The sequence below is a fragment of the Macaca fascicularis genome, chromosome 4 (assembly GCF_037993035.2).
Source record: "Macaca fascicularis isolate 582-1 chromosome 4, T2T-MFA8v1.1".
Taxonomy (NCBI): Eukaryota; Metazoa; Chordata; class Mammalia; order Primates; family Cercopithecidae; genus Macaca; species Macaca fascicularis.
The window spans coordinates 123,794,656-123,808,290 of record NC_088378.1 but is presented as its reverse complement, the minus strand read 5'-3'; the positions used below and the strand labels follow the sequence as shown (position 1 = coordinate 123,808,290).

The following is a 13,635-nucleotide window of genomic DNA, read 5'->3' as shown; positions in this document are numbered from 1 at the left end:
CGATGACTCAGCATAATCTCATTTCTATGCCTGCATTTGACCTTGTAAAACTGATTTCTTATTGGACAATCAATATAAATTCTGTCAAATCAGTAATTTCTCTCCTCTTCCCAGGATTACCTAAAAGTTTCAGGAAGGTTTTCACAATGTCGGTGCTAATGGGTAGGGGACTCCTGGTCTGGGTGTTGTCATTCATTGACTCTGACATTGCTGTGATATTTAGGGTTCCTTGCGGTCTTAGTTACAGTTTTCATGGGTCACTTTGCATCTTCATTGTTCCAACTATAAGCATCTTTAGGCTCATCAGCACTGTAAGCTACTTCCCCACCCTTCTGCTGAAGCCCCTCAGGTGCGTCTTGGGTCTTGGCTGGGACCTTGGGAAGTGAGACACATGTTTTCTGCTTTCACATCCCTGAGAATTCTGTTGTTCTTCCATCCCCATCCCCGACCCTTGGCTATTGTTCTTCCAGCCCCAATCCCAGCCCTTGGTGTTCAGCTCAGTGGGGTAGGTTCAGGACACCTTCTCCGGGTTGGTTACCAACTCCTCTGATGTCCCCACTTGCCTTTGGGGTGTAGGCCCTGTACCTGTTTGGGAGTGGGAAAACTGGCTCTTATTTCCATGTACATCCTCTAAATTTTTCACACAGTAATCTTAATGCCCTGAGTCCTTTAAGCCTCTGATTGTGGATACTTAAAGTCACTTTTTTTCCCTACACTCAAAACCCTTTTTCTCAATTATTTTTTCTCCTGTGAGTTTCAAATTTCTATTTTAAAACTCAGAAGCTGAGAAATGAAGGTTTTACTTCTTTGGGTACTTTTGCTTATAAAAATCTTCACACAATGCAGTGAACACTCTTGCTGCTGATTAAATAAGGGAAATGGTAGAGTCACTGCCTGAGGGGTTCTTCCTACCTGCTGCACAAAGAAAGACCACGGCATTGCAATAAAGAGTTTAATAGACATTAGGCCAGTCATGCCAGATGGGAAATGGAGTTAGTACCCAAATCAATCTCATCCAAAGCTTGTAAGTGAGGGGTATCTCAAAGGCTGTTTGGGTGAAGGAGTGGGGATTGCTCTGCAATGGGTGCTTGTTGCTGACTGGTTGGGTTGGGGATGAAATTATAGGGGGTCAAAGCTGTCCTCTTGAGCTGAGTCTGCCCAGGTGGGGCCACAGGAGCCTTGGGGTCCAGGTGTAGCTATGAGTGTCAGACATGCAAAAAACCTGAAAAGATATCTCAAAAGGCCATAGGTTCTACAATAGTGATGTTATTTGCAGGAGTAATTGGGGAAGTTGCATATCTTATAACCTCCAGAATAATGACTGACAATCATTTATGTCTGCACTTTAGCAGAACTCAGTCTCCTCTCATTTCCACCAGTTTGACAGCCTCCCATTAGCTTTTCAAAAGTGCTTGAATTTGGGGAAAGGCCTGTTATCATTTAAACTTGAGCCTAAATGTCCCTCAAAGTCAGCCTGGCCCCAATCCCAGGAATAATTAAGGGAAAGTCAAGATGGGGGTGTTAGAACAGCTCAGTTCACTGTTACAATTTTTCTTACTGATAAAATTTTTGCAAAGACAGTTTCAGTACAATGACAGGAAGATAATCCCAGAAGCATGAATTAGTTTTTCCAAATATTATTATGCCATACGTGTTGGTACTTCATAGTAATTCATTTAACACTCATCCATCATTTACAATGTTACAGGTCTACAGTTATTATACAGATCCCCTGGGCACCTGAATTTCTCTTAGTGCCCCTTATTTATACCAGGAAGCCCTTCTGATTCTCCCTGGCTGGTTAAAGTCTACCTGCTATGTATGAGCCATCAGAGCAGTTGGCACGTTATCTTTGGTGACACTGGTCATATTTTACCGAATCACATGTTTATAACTCTCTTTTGTAAGATAGTAAGTGAGGCAAAGGAAAGTGCTGGGGGTCCTGTTTGCCACTGGACCCTATAGCCTGGCACCTGCTAGCTGTTTAATCAGGATCGCTTGAATAAATACATAATTGAATAAACGAAGTTAATCTAATTACCTTGATGAATGTTAAGAGGTCCCTTGAACCCTGGCTTGAGTGCCTCTGTTTCTTTTATACCTGACAGGGCATTTTTCTTCACTGTGCTCTTTTACATTGACTGTGAAATCCTTCTAAAAGTCTTAAAGCTCCATTTCCCTTAAACGACTCCTCCCTTTTATAGCTCGTCAAATGCTATTTATCATTGAGGGGTCAGATTCAGAAGACCCCCTGTGTGGACTCTAAGGCAGTTTGTGGGAAAGTTGAACTATATTGCTTTAAAGAAAACCCAAACCAATTAATTAATTACATCCCTCTGTTCTTAGCTTAAATGTCACTTCCCAGAGAAGCATTTCCAAAAGCTGAATTCAGATCCTCCTATTAAAATGTTTCATTGCAGCCTTTACATTGTCTTCTTGGCACATGTCACAATTTTTAATTAATTTACAATTTCATACTTATTTGGGGATTATTCCTTCATTTCCTTTTTTTTTTTTCCTTTGTTACCACTACTTGATGAGCCCTGAGTGGGTAACAGCCATGTTTTTTTGTTCTCTTTGTGTCCCCAGGACCTAATACAATGACCTATACATGGTAAGGGCTTAATATATATTTGTTGAAGGAAGGAAGGATTAGTTCAGAGCAATATAATCATGAAAAAGGTTTAAACTAGGGGTCAATTCCAATTTTGCCACTAGCTCCTTGAGAGGTGTTACATAGTCAATGTGTGTTTTTTATTTTGCCTGCCAGAGGCTGAAAGACTTCTGTGTCTGAGGAATTTCCAACATGTTGTTCCTTGCTTAGAGTGGGAGGAGAAGCATTGTGCCTCTTAATTTAAAAGATGCTGAAAAGATCAGCCACTCATTTCCCAGAATTCCCCTACAGCTATGGACTTGGGCACCAGCCCTCAATGTGTCCCAGGAAGTAATGATATGGCCTCTAGGGGCAGGGAATTCTTTCCTGAGGCCATGGCCACAGCAGCAGTGGTTTCTGCATCAGAACCAGTTCTGTCACAGCTTTGGGTAGCATTTCTCTCTGCTTGATCTCAGTAGAAACTGCAGTTTCCCAGTGTTACTTTATGTTAACCAGTATCATTTAAATAAATGTATTTTCTGCCTCACTCACCCATAGTCAATTTCTGTTGCTTGCAACTCAGCGTCTTGATGAATTAAACCTAGAGCAAATCATTTAATCTTCCTGGGCGTTAGTTTTCTCATCTGTGAAAGAAAGTAGAGGAAGAGAATGAAATGATATCTCAGTTACCTTCTAAACTCCATGTGTCTATGAAAATGACTAGATTTGTTCAATTGTTTAAAGGTCTTTGGCAATAGCTATTGTTACTAAAACCACATGGCCTTCCAACCTGAGTATTTGTTCCTCTCCAAGCCGCATATCCTCACTTCAAGGGTTTTGGGCCATCTATAACCAATAGTGAAATCTCTCCTGTTGTGTTGAACCAGATACTTGTAAGTTATTTTCTGTTCTTTAAGCCAGCCACTGCCTAGTCAGGAAATATTGTGTTCAGTTTTGGACCAAAACCCCAAAACACAGATGCATAGAGTGACATGACCTAATTTGCCGCCTCTCTTTTCAGTTGCAGTTTTTGCTTGTTTATAGAGTAGTGGTATTTTAAGATTCGAGAAAATTGCAATTGGGAAGTGTGAAATTCTTGTTTTTCTTTTCTTGATTTTTTTTGAAGTATGAATTCATGTTTATTGCTTAGATCACAACCAGGATTCACAGATGGAAGGTACACCAAAGATGTCAGAAATTTTTTCTTTACAAGTTTATGGAGGAAGGTTTAGGATGGTTGACCTTCATTATCATTCTGTGGATAAAATAGAGAGAAGGAAGAAATTCCAACTAGACACACTCAAAGCTGTCAAATTACTTAATTTCTTAAAAGGTAATGTGAAAGCTAAGTGAGTGTCACCACTCTTATTTGTGTGTGTTTGAGAAGGAACCAAAGAAGGTAGGTCACAGTTGTCAAGATCCCTCCCTTCCTGCTTGTCACTGGTAGAGTCACTCAGTGACAGGTGGCTCTTATACAGGGAAGGTAGTAGTCCCATAACGGGAATTACTGTCTTTTAATATTATTTTCTTACTGGTTGGAATCAAATCCATATACTTGCTAGCTAGACCCAAGCTAGAAAAACAAAATCTTGTCACCCGCATGCTCCCGTCAATTGCGCTGTCTCCTGAAGCAGACAGGATGCACATTCTTCCTGTTCCCTAATGCATAGAGGTGATCTCTCCTGGGAACATTATCTCACTCTAGCCACTGAAATATCTTTGCTATCCCCAGTCTAATTGGTTCTGTAATGCGATTCAATCTTGTTATTGACGGGGAACTTATTTCATCTCTTTGGCCCTCTTTTTCAACCTTACTTTCACATCAATTCTATATCTTCCTCTCATCTATTTTATTATTCCAGGTAGTACGCAGCTTCAAGTGTTAGCTGAAGTCTTATTTGCATCTGAGCAAAGGAGCCTGGAGAGAGGAGCTGGGCACCCCCTCTGAAATAGTTGTTCCTAGAAAATCAGCGATTCTGCCCCACTCACACTGGTCAGTGGGGCTGAACCACGACTAGTATCACGGAGTTACTCAGAGTATCTCCATGCCAATGACTCTTCCCACTATTCCACACTGCCTCAGCACATTGAAAGGAGGGAAACTCCTTCTTAGAAACCTTACCTGCTGGAATGCTTCAGATGTATTAGACCCAGAGGCATAGCCTTGGAGAATTTACTTTCAACCACATTATTCTATTATTGCTTTAATTGGTTAATTAATTGGAATTGAGCAATTACGGACAACACTGCTTTTGTGACACAATACCAGCTTGAATTGGTGCTAGAAACTGGCTATATCCCTTGGTCCTCTACAGCATGATGTACTTAAAATGAACTGGGTTGCAGATGTGTGATTCTTTTGTAGAAGCTAAACACGTACCCGGTGAATTTCCACCCACAAAAATTGTCTAATTTAGGATTTGAAGTCTTACTGCTTTTCCAGTGACCCAAAAAGGCAGTGATAAAAGTGAAGTAATTTAAAAAAATAAACAACTTAGAAAAAGTTGATGGGTACAGGAGCCTGTGTTAGAACTGGCTTAATAATATCTGGAATAGAGATTTTAGAAAATAAAAATTAAGACACATTTAGAATTGAGGAAAGTCAAAAACAGACTGATGAAAAGATTAAATGTATTCCAAGCTGAGTAGAAAGTGTTGACAAAAATGGAGTGTAACATGAAAGTTTTGAAAACTTTCGTGGCCTATATCTTAAAATAGTTTTTACATTTAAATGTTTAATATTTTGTAGAGTATATTTTAAAATGAAAAGGTTATAGAAAGTGAATGTCCCTTATATTAACTTTGTATTCACTTCAGAAACATAAATAACATTGCGTAGTACTTTTTAGATCTAGCCTTTTATCCCTCTTTCGGCTTTAAACTCAATTTCTAAGTCTTTCAATTTAAAGTATTTAGATTTATTCTAATCCCAGAAAAACCACAGTGATTCATTTGCTATGTGTTTGTAAAACTGCAGTATATTTAATTCTTCTATGTCCTTTTAAGAAGGATAACATAATGCAAATGTTTTAAGTCTTTCCTGTTCCCCAATTGCACACACTTCTAAAAGTAGAAAACACGTAAAATGTAGAAAATATTATGGACTAAGTGCTAATCTATTTTTTGTCAATGACTTTGGCAGCAACACAGAAAACAGCTTTTGGGATACTGTGAACTCATCATATGACTCACCAAAGAAGCAAAGATGGAGCTATGTTAAGTCCCTAGACATCTGCTAAAGCAAGCTTTATTTCTATAGTCAGTGTTTATTTGGGGATTTAGAAAAAGAAGGCCCTCACTGTGAGCCTTGAGGCATCCATTCCATTTACAAGCAAAAGTCACACAGACATAACCAAATAAAAATTTCTCCTGGGTAAGCTTTGTAGAAAGATAGAAAAGCAAGTCCAATGGGAGAGCTGCATGTGTACACTGGAACTTGACAGGTTAACTGTTAAGCACAGGTGACAGTTTGGCCAAGAACTGAAAGCAAGGTTGCAGGTCATGCAGCAGATCTGGGCTCACCTGATTCATTTCCTGGGGATTCAGATTCTCTATTTGCAAAATGGAGCAAAATTTATATTATTAAGGGTTTTTGTGTGTGCATGCTGCAGTTAATGTTCAGAGATAAGTTCTGAAATTCTTGGGTGGAACTTTAGAACCTGAGACTTTAGGGCAGATTTTCCATGTTTCATTCTTATACACCCCACAGAGGTGGGTTTCCAGGGCAAACACACCCCATAGACAGGCTGTTCCATAGGCCAAGTAGACCGGAGGCTGTGGAGCATTTCTTGATTACCACTAAAGCGTACTGAGATGCACGTGCACACATATGACCTTGTTATGGGAAAAACACATCCAATCAACCGTCTAAAACAATAAAGGCATTCACAAATAGTGTTGCTTTAATTATTACTAATAAAACATTGTATGTCTCACTCCTTATCATTGATTCTCTAGAACTTGTCATGACCCTGATGTTGGGAATTGTTATTTTGCTTCTTAAAGTGGGGGATGGGAGTAAAAGGAAGTGATACCCGGCATAGCTGCATCCTTACTCAGAGATTATAGGAAAGTCCAATTTTCCTGGAACTTTATAAAATCCCCAAGGTGGGTTTGATCAAGATCTTTTGAGTCATGTGCTGCTCTCTATTCCTATTATCGTAGCCAGGAATGTGTAGTCCTCTGCTTGGTCAGACTTGGGTCATGTGATGCCCATGATGTCAGCTTCATAAAGCAGCCTAGCAGGTTGAGGGGTGCTGGTGATGCTAAGGTAGAAGAGATACACTGGGAAGGTAGAAACAAAGGTAAAACAAACAAACAAACAATCCCTCGCCCCAAACAAATAGATGTCTACTGTGCAGAAGACTGACTTGAATGTAGATTTCAAATTTATTTTACGGAAGGAATATCCTAGTAGATAACAGTGTGTAAAGATACTTTGAAGTTAGTGTACGCTTTTTCAATTAGGGCCTGAAATAGCACAAGTTTTAAATAAAAACCAAAGTTTTGATTGCATTTGTTAGTCTCAATACTCTAATTTCTGATTTCTTCTTTAGACTCTTGCCCAATCAAACCTGCCAAGAGTAGAAATTCTACATGGGCAGGGATGTGTCTGCTTTGTTTATTGCTTTATCCTTCACACAAAGCATGTAGAAGCTTGTTGATTGAATGAATAAACAATGATCTTTCTACCTTCTATTTTTTTCTGTGCCATTTTCCTCTACAGGCTAATCCTCCTAAGCAGAGCTCTCATCATATTTCCTGCTCAAAAACCTACCAGTGTCTCAAATAATATAGAATTAAGGGCAAGCTCATAATGCCACACAAAACCCTGAATCTTTCTTTCCTGCCTCATTTCCCTTTGTTGCTTTCTCATACCACAGTGAATAGCTCACTGGTTCCCATACTGACCTCCCACATTCCTGTCTATGCCTTTACTTTGTTTCACCACTATTTCTTTATTTCTACTTGTCAAGGTGCATGTCCTCTTTGAAACTTTCCTCGATAACGCTGGGCGCAATGGCTCATGCCTGTAATCCCAGCACTTTGGGAGGCTGAGGTGGGTGGATCACCTAGGATCAGGAGTTCGAGACCACCCTGGCCAACATGGTGAAACCCTATCTCTACAAAAATAGAAAAATTAGCCAGGCATGGTGGTGCACACCTGTAATCACAGCTACTCGTGAGGCTGAGGCAGGAGAATCTCTTGAACCTGGCAGGCAGAGGTTGCAGTGAGCGAAGATCACAACACTGCGCTCCACCCTGGGCAACAAGAGTGAAACTTCGTCTCAAAAAACAAACTCCCCAATTTGCCCAATAGGATGTACATGTGTCTTCCTCTGAGCTGCCACTTAAATCATATTCAGCCTTGTACTGTAGTTATTTGTATTCTAGAGGGATACAACTCAGGCTCTAGGTTTCACTGGTATTACCCCACAGCACTAGGCATAGTGTCTTACACAAAGACTTGTTGAAAAGAGTTTTTAAGTGAGATGATGTATAGGGGTCAGGTAGGTAGTTACACAGCACTAATTAGGACCACATTATTAAAGGGACTGAATTGCAGATGGTGAGAGACTTGTGAGGGTGTTTTAAACCCTATCACTAATTATTCTTTGGTCTGAAAATAAAGAGGTCCTGAAGGTGATTATAATTTTGTGAGAGTGAAAAGTATTTTCTGGAAAAGTATTGTTCTATAAAACTGTACCACTTTGGCTGAATCTCAATGACTTATTTTACATTATGTACCCAGTGATTTCCACTATCTGAGCCTCAAACCTGAGAAAAAATTGAGTCAAAAGAAATAACATTTAATAGCAATTTCTGAAAATGCAAATTAGAATTTCAAACTAGGGCAGAGTTTCTGTTTCCTGAGGTGAATATGGATGATGATTTAAAATTTCATCAAGGTTGGCCGGGCGCAGTGGCTCAAGCCTCTAATCCCAGCACTTTGGGAGGCCGAGACTGGAGGATCACGAGGTCAGGAGATCGAGACCATCCTGGCTAACATGGTGAAACCCCGTCTCTACTAAAAAATACAAAATCTAGCCGGGCGTGGTGGCGGGCCCCTGTAGTCCCAGCTACTCAGGAGGCTGAGGCAGGAGAATGGCGTTAACCCGGGAGGCGGAGCTTGCAGTGAGCTGAGATCCGGCCACTGCACTCCAGCCTGGGTGACAGAGCGAGACTCCATCTCAAAAAAAAAAAAAAAAAAACATTTCATCAAGGTGAATATATTTTCCATCGAGTTTTTAAGTGAATGTGGGTTGAGAAGTCCAGAAATATGATTTCCTGCCACATGGAGGCATAATCTGACAGCTATTTGAGGGTTATATTTTGGGTCTTTAGCTACATTCAAATTCTAGAGTGGAAACTAGATAGGATGTGGTAAATGGGATAAAAAATTGTAATCACTTCTTTTGGCTGAACTTCGCAGAAGTCCATATGAAATGATTGATATAGACAAAGTAAATGAAAACAATGACAGACTTTCTTGGGTGTGAGAGGTGACCTGATCCTTCTCCGTACCCATCGTTTCAGACTCATGTCCTTTACCAGCTGTCTTGATTCTTTTCTCTGTTGCTTTCCCTCATCAGGTAGCGATGTTGATTTGTGCTGGATTCCTGATTGCCTGGATTCCTTATGCAGTGGTGTCTGTGTGGTCAGCTTTTGGAAGGCCAGACTCCATTCCCATACAGCTCTCTGTGGTGCCAACCCTACTTGCAAAATCTGCAGCGATGTACAATCCCATCATCTACCAAGTTATTGATTACAAATTTGCCTGTTGCCAAACTGGTGGTTTGAAAGCAACCAAGAAGAAGTCTCTGGAAGGCTTCAGGTAAAACTTCAGAAGCTGGAAATGAATTACACTCTCTTTGTTTCAAAATCCGGCAGGGTTCAAGCTCCTCAGATGTGCTGTCTTCTCAGGGTTAAAGCTCATCTCCTAGGAGTAGTGTAGGAAGGACTTTATTTTCTGTTTATCAAAGATCCTGAAATCAAGTGATCAGCTATGTAGAGGTTACATGACATGGATAGATAGTGAGAAGTGATTCTGTTTTCGATTCTGGAGCAACTAAGATACAGAGATATGTCCATCTGAGCAACAACCACTGTTTATCCATGGCTCGTAAGTTGCATATCTGGGACCAAATCCATTTTATTCCAAGAGTACTATTTCACATGGCTTTGATCTCACAATAGAATGATTCTCTTGTTTGGCACATAATTACCACTAACTAAGGGCACAAAAGTTGGGCAGGCAGAGGAAGGAAGGGGAGAAGGGAGATGACATTTCTGCTGTGTGCCAGGTTTCTTTTATTTTATTTTCACAAGAGCCTTGGGTTATTCTCTTTGTCAGAAGAAGAAATTGAGGTTCAAGTAAGGTTAAAGTTAAGCAAGCTGCCCATGTTTAAACAGCCAGAAAGTAGCAGAGGAGGAATTCAAATTCAAGTCTGCTGGGTTTCAAAATGTATGCTCCTTGGTTGATACTGTTTGTGCTACACAATGAAAAAAGTTTGGGAATCCAGCACCATTTTTCCTAAAGGCCCAAAAAGCTCAGGGTGGGTACAGACTTGGGGGTTATTGGTGGTCTTCTGTGTCCACTTAGGGCCAGTATTAGCAGTAAAAAGTGGAACAGGCACCTGAATTCATGGTCTGAGGTGAGGGGTGTTGATAGGGCCCCTGGTTTCAGTGCTTTTTGTTCTTATTTACTTGATTTTTAGATATTTTTCAATACTTTTTCCCTTGAGTAAGTAAGGGACAGTGGAAAAAAAGTAGAACTAGCTATGAGAAGATGTGGGTTTTGTCTTGTTCTTTCACTGTGCCTGAGCAAGTGACATATATTTTGGACCTTAGGTTCCTCACAACGGATCAAACGAAAAGATGACAAAAAGGCACAAATAAAAGGTAGCATTATCATTATTGCTGTGGTACAGGGGAAGAGACACACAATTTGAAGATAGAAGACCAGTATTTAATGTTCGGCTGTTTACAATATGTTTACAATAGCTCTATATCGTTGAACAAATTAACAACATAGAGCCAGAAATGGAATAAACAGTAATAATACCCATCTCCTGAAGTTGTAAGAATTAAGCAAAACTGATGTGTGGAAAGATCTAAGGGATAATTGTTAGTAGTGCTTTCATATTTTTTGGTGGTTGCTGCCTTTGCTGTTGAATTGAACAGTTAAAACCAAGTGCTAAAACGCATCTCTTTCTGAAGTAATAACACTATGTCCTCATCAGCTATTGATATTTTGTTACAAATGCAGATGGAGAGAATAATTTTAATAGAGCAGTTGTGGGAGAAAGTAATGGCACACTTCTTCATCTGAAGGAGATGGGAGTTTGACAGGCATGACTGCAAGCAAATTTCACGTACCTCATAATTTTGCCTCAGACTGCCTCTGTGTTCTGTACATTCACTCACAACCGTGAGCAACCCATAAATATTCAATACTCAACTTTGGGAAGAGGGAAATTTATGTGGGAGAAAGTGACTTAGGGCCACAGACCTTTGGGAAAATCAGTCAGGCAAGAGACAGCTCGGTTCACTGGTTCCTATTAGCCGTTTATACGAAATACATCAATTACTCTGCTAGAGAAGGACAGGGCTATTTCTTTTCTCTAGAGGGTCAGCTTTCAGGGGAAAAAGCAGGTGGTAGAGTCGAAGCAGTGAAGAGCCCTTAGGTGCTAGAGGTTGAAGCCTCTTTGTGGAAGGAATGCTGAAGAGATATTGAGTCGCAGATTTTAGAAGGGGCAGCTTCAGAGAAGAGCTGAAGGGTGGATGGTAGCCACCAGACGTTTCTTTATATCTTTACAAAGAAGCCAGAAAGAAACCTTGTTTCTCTTTGTTGTTATTAAGAAGCTATGGAAGTGAGTAATGTGCGGGTCTGCAGAGCAAGGTTAAGCGATGTGAAGCTAGTTTAGAATTATTGCACATACCAAAACAAGTGAATTAAACTAGATTAATCAATATCCTTGTTCTTTTCTTTTCTGAGGCCTGAAATATTTTTGCTTGTAAGGGGACACCCTCTTGGGAAATATTTTGAAATCAAATAATAAAGCTAATGTATTGAATATGGGATTGTGGAAATAAATTTTGGGTAATTTTAACAGTCTATTACAAGCTAAACTCATTTTTTCCTCCTGAATTGAATCCCCTGAGATTTTGGTAGAAGTTGGTGAACCAAAGGAAACAAATGTGGCCAAGAACTCTTTCTGGAATGTTATTCTTTTATCCAGATGTAGTCTCCCATATTTTGTAAACAGCACTTCTCCACCCTGGCTGTGTAATGGAGACACCTGGGGAACTTTGAAAAATGACTGCTCCCTGGGCCCCATCTGTCGAGATTTGGCTTTGTCTGGATTGGTCCTGAGCTTCCATTGTTTAATTGTTTACCTCTCCCAGATGATTATCTTGTACATTGTTGAAAGCTAACGAACCAGAGGCTAAGAAAGGAAGACACTGGCAGTACAGCTCATGGAATCATAGGCCTTTGCCGACACGGAGACAAGTGAGGGCACCTATGGTCAGTGAGAGGGGAAAGAGGCTTCAGATGCTAGGCCTATCTCAGATGGAGAAGAAATGTTTAAAAGGCACTGGGGGTTCAAACATTTGATTGGGGGTGTGCAGTGAAGGAAGGAGTCATTTGCATTCCTGGTATTGAGTGAAGATAACAAGGGAGAACAAAGCCTCAAACTCTGGCATTGTTATCATAATCAAACCTCCCCTGACCACCTTGGCTTGCAATGCTGTCTTATAAAGAACATTCCTTCAGTGGGTGAATCACAAGGCCTAGTTGAGTGCAGGTAGGTGTACAATTAATTGTGTTCTAGAAAACAGGAAACTCATGATGGCACAGGAAATGTGCCGTAAATGAGTGGCTTGTTTTTGGAAAACTCTGCTCAAATAATTCCTTGACTTTGAATATTCCAAATTGAATTATCATTTTCTATCTGTTGCTAATTCAAGATTTCTGCACGTAATCCTCATGGTAGTCGAGTTTGACATATACATAGGTATGTATATGTACATATGTATTTGTGTGTGTGTATATGTATATATTAAATTGCGTTTTTCTTCTCCTGTATCTAGGCTGCACACCGTAACCACAGTCAGGAAGTCCTCTGCTGTGCTGGAGATTCACGAAGAGGTATGAAGATGGATACGGCATCAGTATGGACACACTATTCACTTATTTGCCTCTTCACTGCTGTAAACATTTGATTGTGGCCACACTTTTGTCTTTATATTATATTTTTATATTTTGTATAGTTTTCCTCAAGCCAGGGGTTGCTGGGAAATTCCAATGGCTAAATGGAAACTAGATTACAGGATACTAATTTAAGGAATATTATCAGGATGAGCGTCCCTGGAACTTTCTTTTCATGTACTTTAAAACCTGTTGTCATGCCAAACAGAATTGAGTGTGATATAGTGAGGAATATGTTGAGAAATTTTATGTATTAGGGGGTTATTTAATTTTATTATATCATTGTCATTATTATTTCTTAATGTCGGGTTAGGGAGGCAGTTTCTGGGGCTCATTTAGGTGGACGATCATATATGTTGGGCCATGGCTGTTTGGTAGGTACTTTGGTTCTCACAGCCATTTTTCATGCTGGGGGAGGTTCACACTCTGATGGCAGTCATTCCACAAAGGAGTCCTCTGGGGAAATCAGTTTTGCCTTAAATCACTAATGGAAAACTCTCCTGTATCTCCAAATTTAAAGACAACAGTAATTTCCGCTGATGATAATTTTACCCACGTGGGTTTTCTCATTAAGTTCTACTTACTAAAATCATGGATGTAACAGGGCATTATGAGTTGTAATTGCTTAAGTAGTGAATTTAGTGAAGATAGCTATTTGGAAGTGTTATTTCTTCTCTTTGTTCTTTGTTAGCTTGTTATTTCTTTTGTTCATTCTTTTTTTAAACAAACACCTTTTGAGGCAGATAGGTAAAGAGATGTAGATATGAATGAGATAGAGTGATTTCAAAGACAGATTCCTGCCCTTTAAAAGCTACTGAAAGGAGAAGGC

The 13,635-nt window shown here is 40.0% G+C and overlaps 1 protein-coding gene across 2 annotated transcripts in view; it reads left to right on the top strand.

Moving 5' to 3' along the window:
• Positions 1 to 13,635, top strand: part of OPN5 (opsin 5) — a 44,204-nt gene that overhangs the window by 17,465 nt on the left and 13,104 nt on the right. For both annotated transcript variants that reach the window (XM_065543082.1, XM_074037838.1), the window contains exons 5-6: positions 9,187 to 9,428; positions 12,689 to 12,746. In XM_065543082.1, the coding sequence (XP_065399154.1) occupies positions 9,187 to 9,428; positions 12,689 to 12,746 (300 nt within the window). The remainder of the gene's footprint in view (positions 1 to 9,186; positions 9,429 to 12,688; positions 12,747 to 13,635) is intronic.